General features: G+C 30.6%; 1 protein-coding gene across 5 annotated transcripts in view; it reads left to right on the top strand.

Annotated features, from left to right (window-relative positions):
* The window catches only part of LOC107447019 (peripheral plasma membrane protein CASK), a 584,473-nt gene extending 573,463 nt beyond the window's left edge, over positions 1-11,010 (top strand). For all 5 annotated transcript variants that reach the window (XM_071178932.1, XM_071178937.1, XM_071178935.1 and 2 more), the window contains 6 exons: positions 472-709; positions 5,250-5,399; positions 5,479-5,559; positions 6,811-7,013; positions 8,795-8,875; positions 10,125-11,010. In XM_071178932.1, the coding sequence (XP_071035033.1) occupies positions 472-709; positions 5,250-5,399; positions 5,479-5,559; positions 6,811-7,013; positions 8,795-8,875; positions 10,125-10,304 (933 nt within the window). In that variant the 3' untranslated portion in view covers positions 10,305-11,010. The remainder of the gene's footprint in view (positions 1-471; positions 710-5,249; positions 5,400-5,478; positions 5,560-6,810; positions 7,014-8,794; positions 8,876-10,124) is intronic.
* The last annotated feature ends 12,560 nt before the right edge of the window (positions 11,011-23,570 follow it).

Raw genomic sequence — 23,570 nt, 5'->3', positions numbered from 1 at the left:
TTTTTTTTCTTTGTTTAGTGAAAAATAAGTTTTTTTTTTAATTTTTCTTAAAAACTTTTAATTATAATATAAAAAGTAGTGAAACTAGCCCGCTCATGACTGGATCATCGATAAGTATCGCGATATTATCGAATTCAACCATTGCCTCCATACTATCGTGTTTGATTACTGTCACAATATTATTGTTTTCAGTAAGTATCTCTATGTTATCGTATTCAACGTACATCGTTGTCAAATTAACTCATATATTACGTACTCAATTAACTATATATTACATAAATACACTTTAAAATATCGTTTACACGATATTAAAAACATATTGTTATTCACGATATATTGCTCTGCTTTAATGCTTCACGCCTACACCTACTTCTCCCTTTCACTTTTACATCTTGCTCCATTACAATAAGCGTTTTAGCATACGTATAATAATTGACCGGACTATTATATTGGATGTTGTGTCATTTCCAGATCTATGTTCGAGCTCAATTTGATTATGATCCCAACGAAGATGACCTAATCCCTTGTGCACAAGCTGGTATTGCATTCCAAACGGGTGATATTCTGCAAATCATCAGCAAAGATGACCACAATTGGTGGCAGGCGAGAAAGGAAGGATCGGACGGCACGGCCGGACTCATACCTTCTCCAGAGCTTCAGGAGTGGAGAACAGCCTGCTTGGCCATCGAAAGCTCAAAGAACGAACAAGGTTTGTTTTGAGCAACTCAAGTCATAGTTTGGTATTATGCGAACAAACCTTTATTAATTATTTTGGAATTCTAGAGAAATAATAAGCAAGTAACTTAGGCTACTATGTATTAGTTTGTATCAAGGTGAGGGCTAGGCATTTTACATAGTATTGATAAAATATGCAGTAAAAGTTCGATATAACGAGTACAGAATATTGCGAAAAGTACGTTATTGCGATAAATTTTCAATTTACCATCAAACTGCTAATATTAACGATAAATTGTATGCTTATAAGGAGTTAAAATTACTAATCTTCCGCTATTATGACAAAAAATTGTTTTAAAAAAAGACATTTTTCTGCTGATTAAGTTAGCTATATTATGCTAAAAAGGTTTAAATGGAAGATACTTTTGTTTATTTCTGGATGCCAATACAGAAATGTAAAAAAATTAGAGTCTACTGTTTTGTAAAGCAATTTGTGGGCGACCACCAGCTAAGTTAACTTCTTGCTCAATAAAAAGTTCCTTAATTTTTATTAAAGTTTCTCTATTTTTAAAAATCTTGCTGCTCACTTCAAAAGAATATGCCTCTTGTTGACCACATATCTACCGTAGCCCCTTATTTCCCTTTTTGACAACTTACAATTAAAATCAACATTCACAGTTATCAATGACGTTAAAAGAATTTGCTCTTCATTTTATTTTCTTCTTGCAAAACCTTTTTTATGATTTTGAAACTTTTTGTGCAAACATCTCTGTCGTAGACGTTTTACCTTTTATACCGTACAGAGTTTCGTAATTCAGCCTATAATCTGTTGAAAAAACATAGGCTACTCTAGATATTTGTTTTAGCTGTACAATCCTAAAAAAAGCCAATTACCCTGAATAACTTTTGATCTAATAATCAGATTTTCCTTACCAGAACTCAATCTTAATGATTCGCGGTGGTGACCTCAGATAACCTAATAAAGTAGTGCGGACGATATTTTAAGTTACGAAGTCGGACACAAAAGCGCCTTTTTGTTTTCGACGAATTCATATTCCTAACCCCCCCCCCCAAATAGGAGGTAGCTGTAATCTGGGATATATGGATCTAATAACTGAGCCAGGAATGCTGTCAAAAGTTTGGACCTCTTAATATTAGTTTTACTTTTTTGCGTATATCGCCATGTCTCGAGAATTTTTTAAGCGAAACAAGAAATTCCTGCACACAACTCTAAATTTTATTTAACCAAAGATAATCCTATGCAAAAATAAATTTAGTTATTCCGTCTGTATAGTGCCTGATTTCGTTACTTAAAATATCGTCTGCACTAATTAATTAGCATGTTTTAGGCCACTTGTTTGAACCATTAAGATAGAATCCTGGAACATGAAAATCCGATCATTAGATCAAAAGTTATTCAGGGTAATTATTTTTTGTTGCACACTTTACATGCATGCTTTTTTGATATAGCATTTCACAAACTATTTCTCTTTTTTATTTTCTCTGTTTGCTTTATTGAACATTTATTGCTTTATTCCTCAATTATGCAGGACAGCTATCAATTACACTTACTTAAAAATAACATGGTATCTCTTATCGTTTTTTTTTATTATTATTATTACTCTGAGATTTACATTTTTTTTTTCAAAAAAATGTGTAATTCATTTGCTTCTGATGAAAGTAATTATTACAAATGTTCTCAAAATTCTCTAACAGATATTTAAACCATTAACAATTCGCTGAGTTAATTATACACTTCTCGGGAAAACTACAACATCCTGTCTTTCCATCATTTTTTTTTTTTTCTATTTGCGTAAATTTATCGGAAAAGAGAATTGCCGTTTTCAGTTGGAAGAAGAAAAAAAAAGAAGTTGTAGTACCTACTCGAAACGTCAAAGGAAATGCGAGTATTAAGTCAAATCATTATTCTTGGCGCTGTAGAATAGAATGGATCATTAACAATATTAAGGGATAGCAAACTGACATTTTAAAAAAAAAATGGTAGAAAATGTCGGAGAGGAGAGAGAGTTGTAACTACAAAAGTTTCTAATTTATGACGTTCCCTGGGAAAGTAACAAGTCAGCTGTTCTTGACACCTACTTGTCTAGTTTTGTATTTGTCCCCTTTTTTCGGATACGTTTATTAATGGTCTGAAGTTGTAATAGAATTCTAGGAGTGGTAAGTGTATCACTTACACTCACAAAAAAAAATTTAATAAAATTTTGATTTAAAATTTTAAATTGATTAAAATCTACCAAAAATATTTTAGTCAAATTAAAAAACATTTAGGTCTCCTGAAATAAGAGTTAAGTTTCATTTTAACGAAACCAAAAACGTAAATTTTAATTTATTTATATTTTTTTTAGAAGCATACATGTAAAAACAAGTTTTTAGTTTTCTATGTCAAGAATGCTTAGACACAGTAATAAAATATTCTGAAAGGTAACATTTAGGTATCCTCGAATCAAATTCCGGGATTTAAATTAATAAATGCGCATACTTTAATTAATAAATGTAACATTCAATATTCAACACAATGAATAGATGGGGTTATTTTGTATCGAATCGTTTTGAGGTATCCAAGTAAATTTTAGGAGACTTAATTTTTCCATTTTATAAATATTTTTTGACAGTTGTTTTTAATAAATTTATGCTTTTAAAAAATTAGACTTATGTTTTTGACCCCCCAAAAAATAATAATATAAAATTTACGTTTCTTTCTGAATGACACTTAAATATTTTTCGGTTTTACTTCTTTTTTTTTTAAATATGTGATCACAATGACATTTTTTTGTCCACTTGAAATTTTTAAATTTCGAACCAATGCTTTCATGATATATCCTTGAGTGTATTGGTATCGAATTTTTTTTCTTGATACGCGTTATCTTCTGTCAGCTGATCAATTATTCAGTTTAGAAAATATCCTTTCTTGGATTCCATCTCTTTCTCTGTTTCCATTTTTTATATCTTCAATTGATCCCTTATTTCCTTTTTCTTCATGATTCATTCATTCTCCTATTTCTCCCGTTTTCCCTTCCTTTATTTTATTATTTCCTGCATAAGTTACGTTTAAAGATTAACAAATTAGAAGATTGTCTTTCTCATAATAGCAATTAAGCTAGTCTTTCTCATAATAGCAATTAAGCTATCAGTTTACTAACCAAATAATGAATAACACGAAACCTACACAATTAGCAAATTCAAAAACAATTAGCAAATAGAAATTAGCAAATTACAATTGGCAAATAGAAAAAGAAACAACTTGCTAATAAATAACGCTTTGATCTAATTTACTTACCCTCATTATTTGAGTTCTAAAAAATTCAGAACTTAACATCAATTTAAAAGAACTAACATCCTTCTCTAGAATATAACTCAAAATATTATGATTAAAAACTCTATCGCTATGCTAAATTCTAAATGCTGTTACTAAATATTAAATGTCTTAAATATATTTAAAAACAACTGGAATGCATTATTTGTTCGCAAGGTCATGAAAATTATTAAATCTACACTTCATGTATGTGGTCTAGAAAGTTTGAATGAGAAATGTTGTAATTTTATTTCAAAAATAAATTTTTGAAAAAGGATTTTAGTTTAAGAAAATACAAAGAAACGTTTGTTTTTAATAATGTTTATTTTTCAAAGCGTTGGCATTTTTTTATTTTTTTCTACTTTCTCACCATTTTGGTCAAGCGTTTTTTTTGTAAGTAGTTTTCATATTTCTAAGCCTTAACATTTCGACCAGAAAGCCTTTTATTTTGTTAATATCGTTGAAGCACTAAAGCTTTTGGGCCAAATGTTTTTCCAACTTTGATTATCGGTATTGATTATAAGAACCTAGTCCGGAATTTATGGATGATGGGTTAAGATGACTTATTTTATCTGTTGAAAGAGAATGTTCGTTTCAAACACGCATTTTAATGATGATTTTAATACACTGTAATCATGGAGTGTTTTGAACCTTAATATCGTTCAAATCCACTCCAACTTAAATATGGAGCTAAATTGAACCATATAATCGAACTTTCTAATTTTGATTGCACGATTCTATGGTCGAACTTAAATAGAAACATACCATTGCGCTATAAATATTTTACCATTTAAGTTTGCTGCCTTTTTGCACCGTACTGATTGAGATTATGGTTATATAGGTACCGATATTATGGTTCAACGGTGACATAAACTTTTTGAAAGTGTATTCAGATAAAATTCCCTTATTTCCGTTTATCAGCGATGAATTTCGATCGGTTTATCAGGAATCAAACACAGCACGAACTTATTTTTTATTGTGCCAAGAGAGTGTTGCATGTAAAAAAAAAAAAAGAAAGAAAGCTGCTTGAATATAAGCAACAACCGCACCATATATTTTTTGCGAAGTGATTATTCTATAGTGAACTTAATTTTAAAATATGTGATAGAAATAAAAACTTATGAACCAAAACAAAACAAAAAATCGAGAACTTTTTATGTTTTCTTATTCATATATTTTCATGCTATATCATACCTTTCTATTTTCGTTTTTAACTTTGGTTGAAAAATAATTCGATCTGATGAATTTTCTCTCCATCTAGTGAATTGCTCAATATTTTCCCGCAAGAAGAAACATTTTAAAGACAAATACTTAGCCAAGCACAATGCCGTTTTCGATCAGCTCGACGTTGTCACCTACGAAGAGGTGGTCAAGCTTTCCAATTTCACTAGAAAAACTTTAGTTTTATTAGGTAAATTTTTTTCTTTAAATATTTCTTTTTAAAAATTGCGTTCTAAATCAATTTTTAATTCCTATAATTCGTTTCATAGGGGCTCATGGTGTTGGTAGGAGACACATAAAAAATACTCTCATCAGCCATCATCCTGATAAGTACGCTTATCCAATTCCACGTAAGTGATTTTTTGCTAAATTTCTTCAGCTTTTTAATGTATTTATGTCAAGAATATTTAATTTATCTATTTCTATTTTTACATTCGTGATAACAATATCATCAGTATTGCACAAAATAAAATTGTAAAAAAAAATATTTAAATTTACAGAAAAAATACTATCAGCTGGTGTGGCAATCACACGTAAATGGATCGTTTATTTCTCAGAAAAATACTGTTTTCTAAAAGCAGACACCTGTTTTTTAACCAGATAAGAACTGTTGTTTTTACAAACAAACTCTGTTATTTTAACAAAAAATTCTATAAAATAATTATGTCAGTACGAACCGGAGTGGCATTCGTAATACCTGTCAACACTGAGGTTCGAATCTGGTTCACCTCCTTGGGAGGCTAACACTCTGTCATCTGAGCTACCACAGTTCTAGTATGTTAGTATGACGAAAAATCCTTAATTGTATTTCTCTTATTGAGTCTTGCGTATTGAAATAATATTAAAGTGTGAAAATGTTTAAAAATACAGTAGCCCACCCATATAAAAATGTCTGGCAATTTAATTTACCAAAAAATTATATCTGAAGAAATATATTAATCAGATAGAGTATCATTTTGACATTAAATTCGAATTGCAGTTTTATTTATACGATGCTCCAAACCATTAAATAATTGATGATCAATAAGAGCAAATGTAGAAAATAATCGTAAAATGATTTGAAAAAAAATAGTTATCGTAAAACTGCATGACAAAAACTAGAATTTGAACTGTCGATTGTAATCGGTTTACGATTAGGATTAAAAACAGAGAAAAATTGTTTTGTCAACAAAACAGCATTAAACCTTCGGATGTACAAAGAAATTCTATAAAAAGAACGGGAATTTTTTACAGTCCGAGAATAATGGATAAAAACAGAAAAATCTGTAATCTGAAATGAATCTGAATGAGAAATCTTAAGAGAATTGGTACTTGACGGGCTTGGTTTTCTCAAATTAAAATGGGAAGAACAGTTGATAACGTAAACAAATACCAAGTTTCAACAGCCTATCAGGATTTAGATATCAACACTATGTCCCTTGCAGATATCCCATTGAGAGAACTGATTGTGTTAACACTAGATAGTAATATTCAATTAATTTGTTGGTGAAATTATTTTTTAAGATCTACCATAAGCATAGACAAAAGTAAACTAATGTTGAATTTTCTTTTTTAATTGATTGCAAATAAAAATGCCTTTATATGATTGCATTTATCATCAGATACAACAAGGCCGATGAGGAAAGGTGAAGAGAACGGAAAAAACTATTTCTTTGTATCCCACGAAGAAATGATGGCTGATATAGCTGCTAATGAATACCTTGAATACGGCACACATGAAGAAGCTATGTATGGCACTAAATTAGAAACCATAAGACAGTTACACGCTGAAGGAAAAATGGCTATACTAGATGTTGAACCTCAAGTAATTAGCTTTTTTTCTTTAGCTTAAGTTAATTCGATTCAATTTTTTTTAGCTTCATGTATCTAAAATTGAAATTAAGTTGAATAGTACTTTTTTTTTCAAAAAAGATTGATAGTTATGTTACTCAAACAATAAATGGTTTATATTTACCTATGACAACAAGGAGTTTTTGGAGAGAAAAAAATGGCACTTGGAATTCAATTAGCATGTTTCATCATACTAAACATTGGTGTGTTAATTTACATTTAAAAAAAACAATAAAATATATTAGCAACAATTTTTATATCCAATATGCGGAGTATTAGTATTATTTTATTTCCTTTTTCAACTAACTGAAGCTTTCTTGGCACTCTTTGCTTGAAACAAATCGACATCGAAAATTTGGAGAATACGTTTTAAACTGTCTTGTGAAAAACCGCATGAAATACAGACAGTGATTTCATTTTTAATTATCTTGTTACCGAATTTCGTGTAAAATACAAAGAATTATTTGTTTTATTTTTTTAATTGTCTTAAAGCCGCAAATCATTAAAATAAGCAACTGTAAGAAAATGTCCCCTTTAGTCGCCAGACTTCCTCATCCTTCTTAAAGGTTGTCCAAATACAACGTGATCCTGAGGATGTACTGATACAACGTATCCCTGAGGATGTACTGATGTAACGTAACATTGAGGATGTACTGAAGCAACGTAACCCTAAAGATTTACAGATGCGATTGCCTTTCCAGAGACAAATTTTCGAAACATCTTTTCTTCTTTGTGCCAGACATTGTCTCTTTAAAGTCAATTGCAAGCAAGCTAGGTTCACCGTATCCAACGCTATTAGTAGAACAGCAATTGAGTTTCGATAAGAACATGCAGAAATTTTTTAATCGCTTCATAATATCGATTGCAAATTTTTAAAAAAAAATTTCGGAAAGAGCTGGACACGAACAAAAGCTTCATATCTCTGTCAGAATGGAAATGATTTTTAGACAACTAAAGTTTTCATTATATTCTTTTAATAATTATATTACCATCTTGTTAAAATAAAAAGGAAGTAACTATTTTTTATTAAAAAAATCTAAACAACAACTTATCTCATTGTTAAAATAAACTGTAAAGATCTTTAGAAAACTAGTATTTCAACAAAAACATGCAAAAAAAAGTATTATATGTTTAAAATATTCTAGGTCTAACATTTTTTCAGGAAGATTTTAAATACAAGTCTGCCGTAGAGCAAAATAGATAGGTTTTTTTTTTTTTTTTTTTTTTTTTTTTTTTTTTTTAACCCGAGCCTGAGTTTGAGATTTCATCTGACAAAGGCCTAAGTGCACGAAGAAAGCCCTTACGACGGTAAAGGCCAGGTTATTGAGATTACTTTTCAACGAATAAAATACTGTCTAATTTCTACACCCCATGACTTTTTTAAAAAAATTTCTTTTTTTAGATGAACCAATCAAATTTTTGTAGCGGATCTTCTGTAACTTCAACTTAATCGAATCACTCTGACTATTTACGTTCAAGTAGACATAATTTAAACTCGAAGTATTACAGTTTAAATAATTATCTATAATTATTGAATAGATTTGTTCAATTAATTCATTTTGATTAAACATTCTTCTGTAAAAACATTTTTGGTTATTTTATGTTAAAAGTATTTTGAATAGACTCGAACCTACAATTTTGCGTGCAATGTAATGCTAAAATTTAATTCGATAAATTGATTTGAAAACGGTATTATGGATTTCGTTTATCCTTTTCCACGAATATAATTTTTTTTCTCATTTCATTTTATTTTAGGCATTGAAGATTTTAAGATCATCCGAATACACTCCTTACACCGTATTCATTGCAGCTCCTTCCTTAGGAAACATGCAAGATGTAAGATTTCGAATTTTTGACAACTTTCTATTATTTAATATTTATCTTTATTGCTAATTTTGTAATTATTCATTTTATCTCATTTAAATTAAGAGAAGCACGTCCAAATTTTTCAAAAGATTATTATTACCTTTCTTCCGTCTATGCTTATTTTGACAAAATGAACATCAAAGCAAAAAAAAACATTTTATACAGCACATTTACAGTATCTCTTTATATTCGGCAATATTCTTACAATTTACATTATTTTTATATTGGACAATAAATCCTCGCGAAATTGATCGCTGAAAAAAATATTATATTCGATATTTATCGTTAACCATAACGCTCTCAACATTATCATTCTTGTTCTTGATAATTCCGGAGGTAGTGTTTGAGAAATTTTCTTTGACGATAATTATTGCAAATTCGACATTTATCACAAGACATGGTATTCAGAACTTATTGTGAAAGCACTTTTTAGAATACCGTTATTGTCACGTTTAAAGAAATATCAAAGTTCCAAGATAATAATCGTCATCACTGATGTATCATCAGGGCAGACTGAAACATTACCAAGATGCTTTGGCGAAAACATGCATTTCCGTCGTCTATTGAACCGTAATCGGAGATTAAATCTGCTTGGTTAATCCGTTGAGTTTTGATATTAAGTTATTTTATGTATTTTTCACCATTTCGGAATAGCAAAATTCAATTGAAGACATTAGCCTGTGCGGCCTTAAACAGCACGTTCAAAGTTAAGCGACATACTTTAGCTGTTTGTTGTTTATCGAATAGTGGTTGCCAAACGTTTAAAAGCAATTAGTTTTATATTTCTAGTGGTTTGTAACATTTGTTGAATTAGTGTTGCCAGATTGGCTGCATTGCACTAGAAAGGATTAAAGCAGTTTAAGTTTTTTTTTATGCTCTATCCTTCTATTAAAGACAGATATCCGATCAAATTCTTGAACCTACTTTTTAAATTTCGAACCAGTTAATTCGTTCACCCATGGTTATTTCTATTGAGTTTGCGGCAAAAAGAACCTTGCTTCACGTCACTCTCTTCTAGAATATTGTTACAGCCTGATCCGTACCAGTTTGAAGCATTTTTGGCACCAAGGAAAATAAAATTTAAAATCTTCGATCTGAAGAGTCCAAGTGTTCCATAACCTTTGCGTTGTTGCCCAAGAGTTTTAAATTAACTAGTGTATTTCAATTTAAGCGTTTTGTTTACCATTTTGATTCATATATGTATTGCTTTGTGTTTTAGATTGATGGAAGTTTGGAGAGGCTATTTAAAGAAAGTGAACTGTTACGGCAGGCTTATGGTCATTTCTTCGATTTGACCATTGTAAATAATGATATCGAAGAAACCATACGGACCCTAGAGAAAACGCTTGAAAAAGTGAACCATATGACACAATGGGTTCCTGTGACGTGGGTTTACTAGCACTATACATTTCTCACACTAGTTCACGCTGCCAAAACTCTGAAGGCTATATTTCCTGCCAATATCTCTTGAGTGTGGCTGCCACACTTGTTATTTGCTGAACTGTTTTAAAATTTCAAGAGTATATAATAGAGCTCTATGCTAATGGATAATCATTCTAAATAATTTGGTCGAGCTTATAATGATGAAAATGTCATTTTGTGCATCTGAAGATACGGAAAACTTTCTCACTCAAATATAAATTCAAGCTAAATGCAGTAATACAAGTTATACGATACCTATTGTCGATTTCCTTAACCTCTTTTATGAAATTAGTGATCATTTGATGTATGACTTAATTCACTTTTCCCATGACCATTGTAAAACTACATTAATATAGCAATAATCCCGGTATGATATGTCTCATTGAAAATTCAGAGAGTAAATCAAAGTCTGTCACTTAATTGATGAAATTTGTAAAGGATTACATATCTGCTTTTATAATCCTTTCTACTTTCAAATAGTGAAACTGGGAGATTAGATTATGGTAATATTTGTTGTGGCAAAACTATTCCTTTTAGATCATTTATTGGATTAGATTGTACAAAAAGAAAGTGGCAGTTTCATAAACTCGTAAATATATCTTTCGTTTAAAAAGTTTATTGAGTAAAATATGTACAGGATTCTCCGCTTTTAAAATTTAGAGTTCGTAAATCACTATTAAAAAGAATGAGAAAAAGGAAAACGTTATCAAAATGGAACGAACCGTTATCAAATAATACAGGATATAAGAAAAGGAAACTACGCTTCACAATGAAAACTAAAGGAAAGCATAAGGGGAATTTGGAAATGCCTTTTAGTTTCTTAAAGCAATCAAAGTGATTTTGTTTTCCATACACCGTCTTTCATAAAAATTGTCCAAAAAAAAAATTATTTTGTCAAAAGAAAAAGAATTTCCCTCTATCACTTTACCTTTTATCTTGTGACCCTAAGTGTATATTTTTTGTCTTGAATTTTTACAAAGATTCTTAAAAACATACATTTAGAGCGATAATTACAGAATAACTTGTATGAACGCAAAAAATTAAATTTTTTTATATGACGGTTTAAACTTTTCTATTTTTGCAAGGCTATAAAACATCTTATGTCAATATCAGTGATTGTAAAGTACGGTTTTCGCTACTCTACTACCTTTGGCTTCAACTTCAAGGCAATATTTATTTGCTTGCTAGTAAAAATACTGGTGAACAATTACAGCATACGGTTGGTACTTCTAAATTATACTATCGTTCAAATTTGACATAATTGGGTATAATATGAAAAAAACACAACTACTTCGATTTAGTAGGAACAACATATNCAACAACAGGAAATGCCTTTTAATTTCTTAAACTAATCAAGGTGGTTTTGTTTTCCATACACCGTCTTACATAATTATTCGTCAGATTTTGTTAAAAAATTTTGTTTCCCTCTATCACTTTACCTTTTATCTCGTGACCTTAAGTGTATATTTCTTGTCTTGAATTTTTACAAAGAGTCTTGAAAACATACATTTAGAGCGATAATTACAGAACAACTTGTATAAACGCAAAAATTTAAATGTTTTTATACGAGAGTTTAAACTTTTCTATTTTTGCAAGGCTATAAAAGATCTTATGTCAATATCAGTGATTGTAAAGTACGGTTTTAGCCGCTACTCTACTACCTTTGACTTCAACTTCAAGGCAAAATTTATTTGCTTACTAGTAAAAATACTGGTAAACAATTACAGCATACGGTTGGTACTTCTAAATTATACTATCGTTCAAATTTGACATAATTAAGTAGTTTTAATATGAACTCTATTTCCTTTCAAATTGAATCAATTTACCATGCAATTGGAAAATAAAATGTTCTGTTAAATTAAGAGAAATCATTAATGATTTTTGTAGCATACATGTTTTCCCTATTCCTGATTTTATGTTTGTTTGAGAGTAAACATTTTGTATCCTGATCATTACAAACCAAAATATTATTTCTCTTGAAACTGCCAACTTCTTTTTGAATCAACCTTGGATCTAAAATTTTTAAAAAATTTATAGTTTTGATTTTAATTTTATTTCACTAATTAAAATTAATTAATTGATAAAAATTTTAATTTACGATCTTACTGAATCAAACAGAGATATTAGCTGTCATCTTAGCAAGAAATGAATGTGATTGAAATCTAGAGTTTGATCAGTGAAGTCTTAACATATAGAAATTTATTTACTAGATTTTGAGAACTTATTTTATTGATTAAGAGAGAAATTCATCTTGGCAGCATATTTTATAAATTTATTTTAATAAGAAGGATATTTAACAGCCAATCAGACATTTATTGAAAATTAAATCCACCAATATTAATTCGTAATTTTAAATGTGCGTACAAGGAGTTAACAATTGAAAGATCTTCCGTGATAAATGATCACACTTAGAATCCATGTCCTAAATAATAAAGTCATAAAAGTACAATATCTATTGGAATTAAATTAATATTTCAACAAAAAAAACGTTATAGAAATCTAACGACTGAATAACATCACTGACGAGAGCGGAAATGAAAACATCAAAACCTGTTTATTTGCCGGAGATGACAGAAAAAAATTGAAAGGCTCCGAATTCGAAACACCTCCAAATCAGGCATTCAAATCCATTTTGATGTTTTCTATCAGTAGAAATTCGTTAAATATTTATCATGCTTTTGTTTTTTCCTCAAATATTAATTTGTGAAACGAGCAACAAGTTCTATTTTCCTTAAATATTAATTTAAGATCTCATATTTTTCACAAGGAGTCTAAATATACATGCTAAGGAAAGTGATTACGGAAAGTCTTATAGAAAGCTAACCATTTGTTAAACCATCAATTAAATATCACCATTAAATATTTTTGCTTAAATGAAACTAGCAATACTTTTAATAGAAACTAACAAAAACTATTTTCGTTTAAAATTTTGCTATAAAGTGTTTGGCACGTCAGAGCATTTAAATATGCGGTAAAGAAACCTTCTTAAAATTATCGCGTTTTATGCAATTAGGGAATCAGTTACAACTTATTTATTATTCTCATTTTGAAGAAAAAATATTAGTAAAACAAGAAAAAATGTTCTTCTTATTTTTGTTTTAAAACAATTATTATGTTTGCTGATTTAAATCAAAATGGAGCTGAATAGTTTTTATTCGTTATCTTATAATTTTTCTTATTTTTATGTTTATAATTACGTGGTAAAATATCTAATTATATTCCACATATTTTATCTAGTTTCAGAAAAAACATTTTTCTTAAGAAAATGATAATAAATCTTGAGATATTATTGTCAATAAAACAATATCTCAAGACAAGATGTGCATCCCTAATGTTTTTCATTGTGGCAGAACTTTGTAGGAATATATATTGCTACTTTTACAGACTTATATTCTATTTATTTAAATATAATTAAATTACTTATTAAGTAGTACTTGGTTTACAAATCCTATATTTTACAAATTATACATTCCATTATCATAGTCTTTATGCATTTTTCATATAACAAAAAAGTCTTTCTTTTTCTAGTGTATACTATAAGAACATTATCAAATTCACATTCAACATAATTTATGTCCTTTTCATATGACACGCGTGTTTATTTCATTATTTTCAAAATGAAATATTTACTACTTGCATTTAATTTACTTCGTCTTTAGGCCTATTGCTTGTATGTGTAGTATATTACAACACATTGATTACAACTAAACTCAAAAAGTTTGCTCTTTCTGATCTTATGGTGGAATTGGGAACATATTATCTTTCAAAAAGATTAAAAATACATTTACTAATCTTGAATTCTGTCTTATAATCATATAGTTGTTATGTTAGTGTTAATAAGGAACTTACAGAACCCATACACTGTTAGAATTTTTATTCTAAAATTATGGTTAATTAACCGGTCTGTTAATCCAATTAACTGTAAAGTTTACGTTAAAGAATATGTTTTACCTTTAAAGTTTTCAAACCGTTTATAACTAGTATGTTTACAAAACCATGAAAATAAAACTATACGGTTTTGTAACCATTTACAACTAGCATGGTTTCAAAACCATAAAAAAGAAATTTAACTGGACAGAGGAGCTAGGCTTTAGTAAAGTATTGAAAAGTGCAGGACACATATTGGACAGTACAGGACCCTGGAAACTCATCATTCGTTGAGGGGAGTGGATGAAATATTCCGGTGTCAACGCTAGGACTCGGACACACGTTCTGCCGGTCCTGAAGTTGACAGATTGGCCCTCTCGGTTATTATATGTACGCAACTGAAATGAACTAAGTCGCTGCATTAGATGGGCTTAGTTGGAGCGATAAAATTCTGATTGTTAAAACCGTATTAGGTGAACGCATTTAATAAAAGGATTTTCCCACAGTTAGCAGCTTGAATATCATCTTATTTACGGTTATTTGACTATTTTGTTTGAATATGGTAAAATAACAATTAATCGAATTGTTATTTAACTATTTTTTCGAGAAATTTCTAACAGTGTAGTAAAAACTTTTTTTTTAAAAAAAAACAATTCTGATTGTAGTAATTAAATTTAAATAATGTCAAAAATGAGATATAAATTTTGAATTATTAAAAGGATTTAAACTAAGACCTTTTTTTTTAATTCTGATTGTATTAATTTAGTTTAATTAACACCAAAAATGAACCTTAAAATTTGAATTATTAAAAAAATTTTTATCGGAGAACTTTTCTTCCGATTATGAATGAATTTATTTGATGTATATCAAAAATGAGCAACAAATTTTAAAATTGTTGAAGAAATCAAAATCTTTTTTCAATTCTGAATGTAGTGATTTAATTTTATTTATTTCTAAAATAAACCATAAAATGTAAATTTTTTATTATATGGCAAATATTTTTTTTTATCTAATACGAGTAATTAATAAGAAAAATAATACTTCCCGAATTAATTAATTGTGATTTTAACTTAAGTAATACTGTAAATTTCGATTTTTTTTTTCTCATTGAAATTAAAATTTTTTGTTTTTTAAGATTTGTGTTTTTTTATCTTATTTATAAATTTAAAATAACATTACATCTAAGCTTTTTTTAATAAACGTTATTATTGCAGAAAATTTGTTTTATGATTTAAAAAATTTTTATAATTCCCATTTACTTATTTCGTAATCAGTTCATATTCTATTAATTTAAACAGCTATTGATAACAACTATATTAGTATGCCATTGGTTATGATTTTCATCAACTTATAAATATTTCAATATTGCATTTATTTTTACTTTTACCTGAAAATCCTTATTTTTCACTTATATGATTAATAATGAGCAATATAAAAAAAAAACTATTGCAATCACAATTCTAGTAAAACCTATTTTTCTCCCGTGTATGAGTACTTTTAAATGCTCTTTTTTTCTTCTTTATCTGTGCATTTTATACTATTTATATTTAGCAAAATCTATTAGCATTTAATTTTATTTCGTTTGTAATTAAGACAACAGCCTTGTATTCAAATTGTATGTCAAATAGTTGTGCATGTATTTCAACTCAATTGTTCAAATTTATTTTTTTTTTCAGAAGAAAATCAAATTTCAAAGATCAAAATATTAGAAAGCATTTATATTTTAATAAAAAGTACTTTTTCTAGTCAGATAGTGTAGTTACTTGATATAAATGATGATTATGTTATTTATTTTTATTATTTGTTTTCGCGATATCAAATTAGAAATTATTCCAGGTCTTGATAATTTATTAATACCTGTTAAAAATCGTTTTCAAAGTTTAAAATTTCTATTATTAATTATTATTATTATACTATTATTAATTATTATTAAGTATTATTAATTATTTGTTAATGCTTTTGATTTGTTTTATATGCTTTTATAATTACGTTAAATATATTATGTCATATATATCCGAACAAGTATTTTTATGGCAAAATTTAAGATATTATATTTTGTAGATATGAATGCGAGATTTTTGATAGATGTTGAGCTGAAAAAGTTGAAACAGAATCTAGTCAATACTACTGATTTCATATCAAATCCTAATATATATTTCCTCAATAAAAGATATAGTGAATCACATAATGTAAAGCAGCTGCGTGAACAACAAAAAGCGCCCATTTTCACAAATATTTCTGTGATACCAGAACAGTTATTATATCGTGATATTATGATAAAACATAATATCACGAACTTCTCATAAAATATGGTATCAGATGTAATGTAATGTCTGTTTTATAGGCTATTGTTTCTTTATAAATGTATCTTTGAGTATAAATGTTTCTCTTCTTTTGCATTTGAAGCACATAACATCAAAACTGTGTCTTCTTTAAACTATGTATATAGTTCGAATCTGAAACTGAGAAATATAACCATATAATCCATATAAAAATTTATCACTGAGTTCTAATACTGTTATTTAAGTATTATTATAGAAAATATTGCAGTTCATATTAATTCGCATAAAAATTTGTTCATTATCGCATTACCTGAGTTTTACCAAATTCATTTAAGAGTTTCTTCGGAGAATATTGATGTTCGTATTAATCAGCATAAAAAAAATATTCGTTATCTTATAAACTAAGTTTTAACTCAGTCAATTGAGATTATAAAAAATATTGATATGCTCATTTATTCGTTTAAAAATTTGTTCATTATCTTATAAACTGGGCTGTTATAAAGATAGTTGAGAATTACTTCAGAGAATAATGATGCCCATGTTAATCAATTTATAAAATTGTTCATTCTAAACTGAGTAGTAACTTGTAACACAGTCTATTTCAGAGAATAAGGATATCCATGTTAATCAATGTAAAAAAAATTATTCATTCTAAACCACAGTTGGGTTTTTGAGGCTTAATATTATCTTAATATAATTTAGGCTTAATATTATCTCTCATATGGTGTTTTCAAATGTTGAACAAACTAAAGTATCTTTTGTGTTGTGATGTTATTGTGGAAAAAATGCTAAAGAAGAGGCTTTCAAAATGAAACTATATTTTCAATAGCAGATTTATTTAAATAAGTTATGTATATGTATTTGAAAAGAATTCTCTACGATGTTCATAAGAACTGGTGTTGCCCAAATTTGCTATAGAATATTGTAGTCTGTCTATGCTTGTGAGAGCAAGACAACTCTTGTGATAATTTTTTAGGAAATAAAATGACTGCTGCTCACAAACAGCAGGGTATTTGCATATCGTTTAGTTTTCTTTAATTAAAAAGTCCACCACTTTTCATTCAAGTTGTATTTCACAAAGAGATTTAGTATAGTTTAGCAACACAAAAACTGTTACATAAGGATGTACAAAAACAGTAAAAATAAGAAAACGTTTAGTCCTAAATAACTCGTGAAATAATTATAGAATTTAAACATAGCCAAATACGATCTTCACGACTTGAAGAAGTGAACTTTTCGTGACTTCATTGATATTTTGCTCGAATTATTAAAGATATTTTGAATTGCCCACCTCAGAGGATAAAGATTGTATTCAACTATAGATCGAAATCCAATTATTAGGTCAAAAGTTATAGTACTATGTTATTTCTCTCATCCCCCCCCCCATAAAACACCATAAATATTTTTAATGTAGTCACCAACCCTGCCCAAGGTGCGTTGGAAAGTACGTGAGCAAAAAATGCTAACGGTGCTTGAAATATTTATTTGCTATAAATACAGAACAGAATATCCCATAAAAATAAGTGCAAAGTTTAAATGGGAGATAGAGTAGCGGATCACTAGGATTGAGAATTGCACAGCAACCCGCGGCTAGAAACATCACACGGCGCTAGAGGAGCTTCCCAGTAAAGAACTTTCTGTTCATACGTCATTGAATTGGACATTTATTCATCTTAATTATCTCGATTTTGTGTTAGTTTTCTGACTTTAAATAGACTCAGAAGCAACTGTTTTATCACATCTTAATGATTAGGCGACTAACTTAACTATCAAGTTAGTCGCCTTTATAATTGAGCTCAGTTAGAAAATTACTGTGAAGCCAATTAATATTATTCTATAGGAAACCGAGGGAACATATTTTTTTAAAATAAATATTCTAAAACTCTCGTTCAGTTGAAGCATGTCCCCAGAAAGACTGGTTACAAATTGAGTAATTTAAACAGCAAAGTTGAAAAATTTCATATTGTCTCGATTAATAAAATAACATCCCAGGAAAGTTAGCAACCTTTTCCTTTCATCTAAAACTAATTCCATAAAAATATCGCAATCTGAAATACTTAATTTTGAAATCATTTACATTCGCAACGCAGAAATAGGCCATCTTGAAGAACACAGAGCACAAAAGAAGAAAGCGAACATCTTAATAATTTTCGATCCAATGATCCGATTTTCACGCACACGGCATCAAACCTTAATGATTCGAGAGTTTTAACTTTAAATATGCTAATTAATTAGTGCAGACGATATTTTAAGTTGCGAAAGCAGACATAAAAACGTACTCTCTATAAATAAGCATACCTTTTTTTTCGACGGATTTCGATTTTTAACCCTCAAAGTTTAGAAAGGGGTAGCCGCAAGCGGGAAAATATAATTCCAATATTTCAGGCAGAAGTTTTATGGTCTTAATATTAATCCTCTTAATTGTTTTGCGCTCTGTAAAGGTTCCTTATCAATAAGCATCTTCCCTTTTTTTTTTTTCAAATTATGTTTTAATTAACTCGGTTTCGTGTCTGAGAGGGAGGATTCTTGCAGTCGGACCTTCGACCATATCGCGACATTTAGCTCTGGGTTTTCCAGAGCTGCTGGGTTGTAGCATCATCCAAACTCTTGCATCAATATCTGAACGACCAACCAATATTGAGTTGAGCTGGCATCGATGAAGGGGAAAATTACCAGGAATCAGCGAATGGGGAGATGCAATTAACGAGACAATTGAGAAATCGACGAAACTTAAAAGCACCTGAAAGGTTAATCGTATGTTGTTTTATGGAACACATGGAACCAGAAAGTTCTCCCAAACAATAAATTGAGATAATATCTTCGAATGGCACACTGCAATGAATGAAGAAAAAATAAGACATAGTTCTTATAAATCCCTCTGAAGGTTGAAGAATCGCAAGGAGAATTTAAAGTAACTTATAAAGGTGAAGACTTTTGCCTAAACCTAAAGATAAAGAGATTGGATAATAATGACAAATTTATTATACAACCGAATTATGCTACCAAAATTTTAAAGAAATTTTAAATGTTTATTACAAATCACACCGGTTAAGAAGTATCAACTTGAAGGGGAAGATAAAAATGTTAGATGGATAAATTCTGAGAAAATTCCTTACAAACAGGCTGTATCTGATGCATTTAGCTGCGGTTAACTGAACAAACATATTCGTAATGTCATTTTGTTTACAATTTCTAGAGAATGCTGATCACGTTGGTCAATTACTAAGAGAGTCTTGAAATATATCATAGGTACATTTAGTTTCGGAATATCGATTCAAAGAGATTTCAAGCCTGGAATCTCTGAAGCATATAATAATGCCGATTATGCAAATGATTGTAGCACTCGCAAATCAGTGTCTGGTGTGGTATTTAAACGTAGTGGTGGAGCTATCAGCTAGATAGCTCCACTGACTCCACCAGTGGACTAGTCACTGACAACAGTCCTTAGGCATATCTGAAGCTACCAAGGATGTGATAAGGCTGAAATGGCTATTTACAGACATAGCACCACTAAACGACATCTTTTTATTAAAGATGGATGGCTAAAGTCTTGTTTGCTTAACTACAAGCCCAGAATATTATCAAAGAACTAAGCATAATGTTAGATAAGAGATGCAATAAATGTTCTCCTTGCTGACCATATTTCTGGCAACGGACAACTTACTGATATTCTTACGAAAACATTGCCGAGGAACTGTTTTGAAACTCAAAGAACTGCTCTTAAAACTACACTCATGTCCATAAATTAAGGATAATTCAGAATCGCACGGAATTATCACACACATCCTGTAGAATTATCACACACATCCTGAAGAAGAATATGCAAATTACAGGAAACCACTAGATGACGCTGGTAGTACGTCACAATGACGAGTGTAAGAAAGGGGTATATAAGGAATGGTGACAAAGAAGTAAAATTGTTCACGAGCGCTTTAAAAGCCTTTCAGTGCAATAACCGCATAGTTATGGCACAAAGGAAGCATTTGGATGATTTTTTACGCGACAGAATCATTGGACGACTGGAATTTGGACGTACCCAGCTGGAAGTATCCGAGGAACTTGGAATCACCCAGAGTGTCATCTCCAGGCTTTGGCAACGATTCCAAGATGATGGTAATGTGAGTAGACGTTACAGCACAGGTCTTCCCCGAGTTACAACGCCGAATGGAGACCGGTATTTGGCAGTTACTGCCAAAAGAAACAGACGGAGCACAGCATCAGACCTGTCTCGTCAGCTCTCTTCAGCTACCGGTACGACAGCTTCAAGGCAGACCGTGTACAGACGCTTAGGGCACATTGGTCGATTTGCTCGTAGGCCTGTCAGATGTGTTCCACTTATCGCAACTCACTGTCGCCTGCGATTAGCCTGGTGTAGAGAGCATGCATTGTGGACACCGCAACAGTAGTCTTATGTGATGTTTTCCGACGAGTCCAGGTTTAGTTTGCAGTCTGATTATCGCCGGACTTTCATATGGAGAGCGCCAAGTACCCGTTACAACCACGACAACACCATTGAACGACACCGTTACGGTGGTGCAGGATTGCTCGTTTGGGGAGGAATTATTCTTGGTTCCAGAACTGACCAGCATGTTCAGAGTGTAACGATGACAGGCCACATCTATAGGGATGTCATTCTGGAACAACATATGTACGTTTGTTTCGGGGCACCATGGGTGCTGAATTTCTGTTTATGGACGACAACGCCCTCCTCACTGTGCAAACATTGCAGACGAATGCCTTCAATCGGAGGATATCACCCGTATGGATTGGCTAGCCTACTCACCAGACTTGAATCCAATAGAGCATGTGTGGGATATGCTTGGCCGACGAATTGCAGCCCGTCAACCCCCTCCCACCTGTCTACCGGACTTTCGGAGGGCATTGCTTGATGAGTGGTGTAATATTCCCCAAGATCAGATTGATAATTTGGTACTCAGCATGCCTAGGCGTTGTACGGCCTGTATTGCATCGTCCGGGAGACATACTCCGTATTAACCATCATACTAACCATGTTATACTGTATTTTGTAAATAGGTTCTTTTCTGAAATTTGCACCAGGGAGTAAAATCGCAATTTTTATTAATTATGTCAAACATATAGCATCTTCTTTGCTCTTTACCTTTTTTGTTTAATACGTAGACTTTACAAATAAGTCAAATTTGTTTGGCTTCTGTCTCTTTCTGTGCCTGAACTTCATTATCCTTAATTTATGGACATGAATGTACATTCGACATAGTTCTTAACGAAAGCGTGGTGAAAATATTAAAACATATTTTTAATTATGCCAAAAATAATATTGAAGAGGAAAATATCGTTTGCCCATGCAACTGAGTAGAGGTAGAGAGTCAAGGGGAAGAGTCAAGATATAGAAGCGACCTTCTTCCCAGGTAGCGTGTTCGAGCGTATGGCTTATTTCATGCTTGCGGATTCTTCTGAATTCTTTTTCTGTTTATTTTGTTTTTATATATTATAAAGATTGAAAATGAAGAAAGATAAAACTGTTTATAATGCGATCTGTTAATATAATATAAGATTTACGTAAAGGTAAAATTGCTTTTATTGCAATCGAAATGGGTTACAGGTGGCAGTCGTGTCTGTTTGAAAGGATGCCTGAGGCCGAAGTGGCCCTTTACCCTTTCATCATGAGGTCAGGATCGTTAAGGTGGTAAGCCTTCTGGTCCTTGTCACCTAGAAATAAGAATTAATAAATGGGCACATTACCCAAGTACGTATCATCAATACATACATAGCGGTTGGTTGGTGTCGTATCCTCTATTGAATCATATCTTCAACAGACATCACATCTCATGGTGTGCTTGAATAGTCTTTGCTATCTCGATGGCATTAATATACATTAATAACAATAAATATAAATACAAGTATCAGTACATAACAATATAGATAATCAAAATTATGCTTCCTATACGAAGTTCGTCAATACAGCAAAACAAAAACATATCTCAACTATACATCACGTTGGGGCCTCCCTGGCCGAGCGGTATCGCTGGTCCAAACGCTCTGTTAAGCGTGGAGGTAGCGGGTTCGAATCCCGCCGTAACCCTGGATGTATTCTTTGTGATGTCTTTNCTAAATACACGACATATCCTCTATTTAATCATATCTTCAATAGACATCACATCTCATGGTGTGCTTGAATAGTCTTTGCTATCTCGATGGCATTAATATACATTAATAACAATAAATATAAATACAAGTATCAGTACATAAAAATATATATAATCAAAATTATACTTCCTATACGAAGTTCGTCTGTACAACAAAACAAATACATATCTCAACTATACATCACGCAACTATTATTCATCAGTCTAAAGCTTAGTCTAGTTAATGGTGACATTCGAAATCAAGCTGATTTGTGTCGACGCTTTAAGAATATTTACATTCTCTTTTTATTGTACATTCATACCAAATATCGTCATATGTATTGCCGTATAAAATATCACTATATATGCACCATTGAGTTAAAACTCAAATGGTCAGTGTTGCATCACTAGTAAAAAAGTGTGCAATTGGAATCAGGGATGCGTTTTCTATGAGATTCTCATAGTCAAAGTTAAATTAAACTTTGCAGCATTACAGTTCAACGCTTTGTCGAAGAAATTTCTATTCAGTTTGTAAAAGTGGTGATCGAAACTGTCAATCTCTATGTCCAAATGAATATCACTACTCCTTTGGCATGATCTCGCATCCTTTATTTTTCTCAGATTTTTACTCTGAAGTACAATGTGTTAGTACCAGATCATTTCGCTCTCTTATTGGTTTCCTGTTCTTTTGCATTACCAATAGCAATTACCACCTGTAATACTTTTGAGCATAACAGGTGGCATAGAGCAGAGCTCTCTACATATGGCAACACTTAACATGCTTTCACCAATGGCGTGTGGAAAGTCATAGGAGAAGGAAGAGAGTTAGTCTCTGTCTCGATTTTCAAACTGATTGATTTTCAAAACTACATTTAAAATAGATCCAAAAGAAAGCGTCGTGGAAATTTTAAGAAATATTTGTGACATTTAAATACGAAAAATAGTAAGAAAAGAGAAAATATTGTAGTATATTACTATACAACTGAGAAG

This window comes from Parasteatoda tepidariorum, chromosome 1 (assembly GCF_043381705.1).
Source record: "Parasteatoda tepidariorum isolate YZ-2023 chromosome 1, CAS_Ptep_4.0, whole genome shotgun sequence".
NCBI classification, from domain to species: Eukaryota; Metazoa; Arthropoda; class Arachnida; order Araneae; family Theridiidae; genus Parasteatoda; species Parasteatoda tepidariorum.
This window is presented reverse-complemented; position numbering and strand designations above follow the sequence as displayed.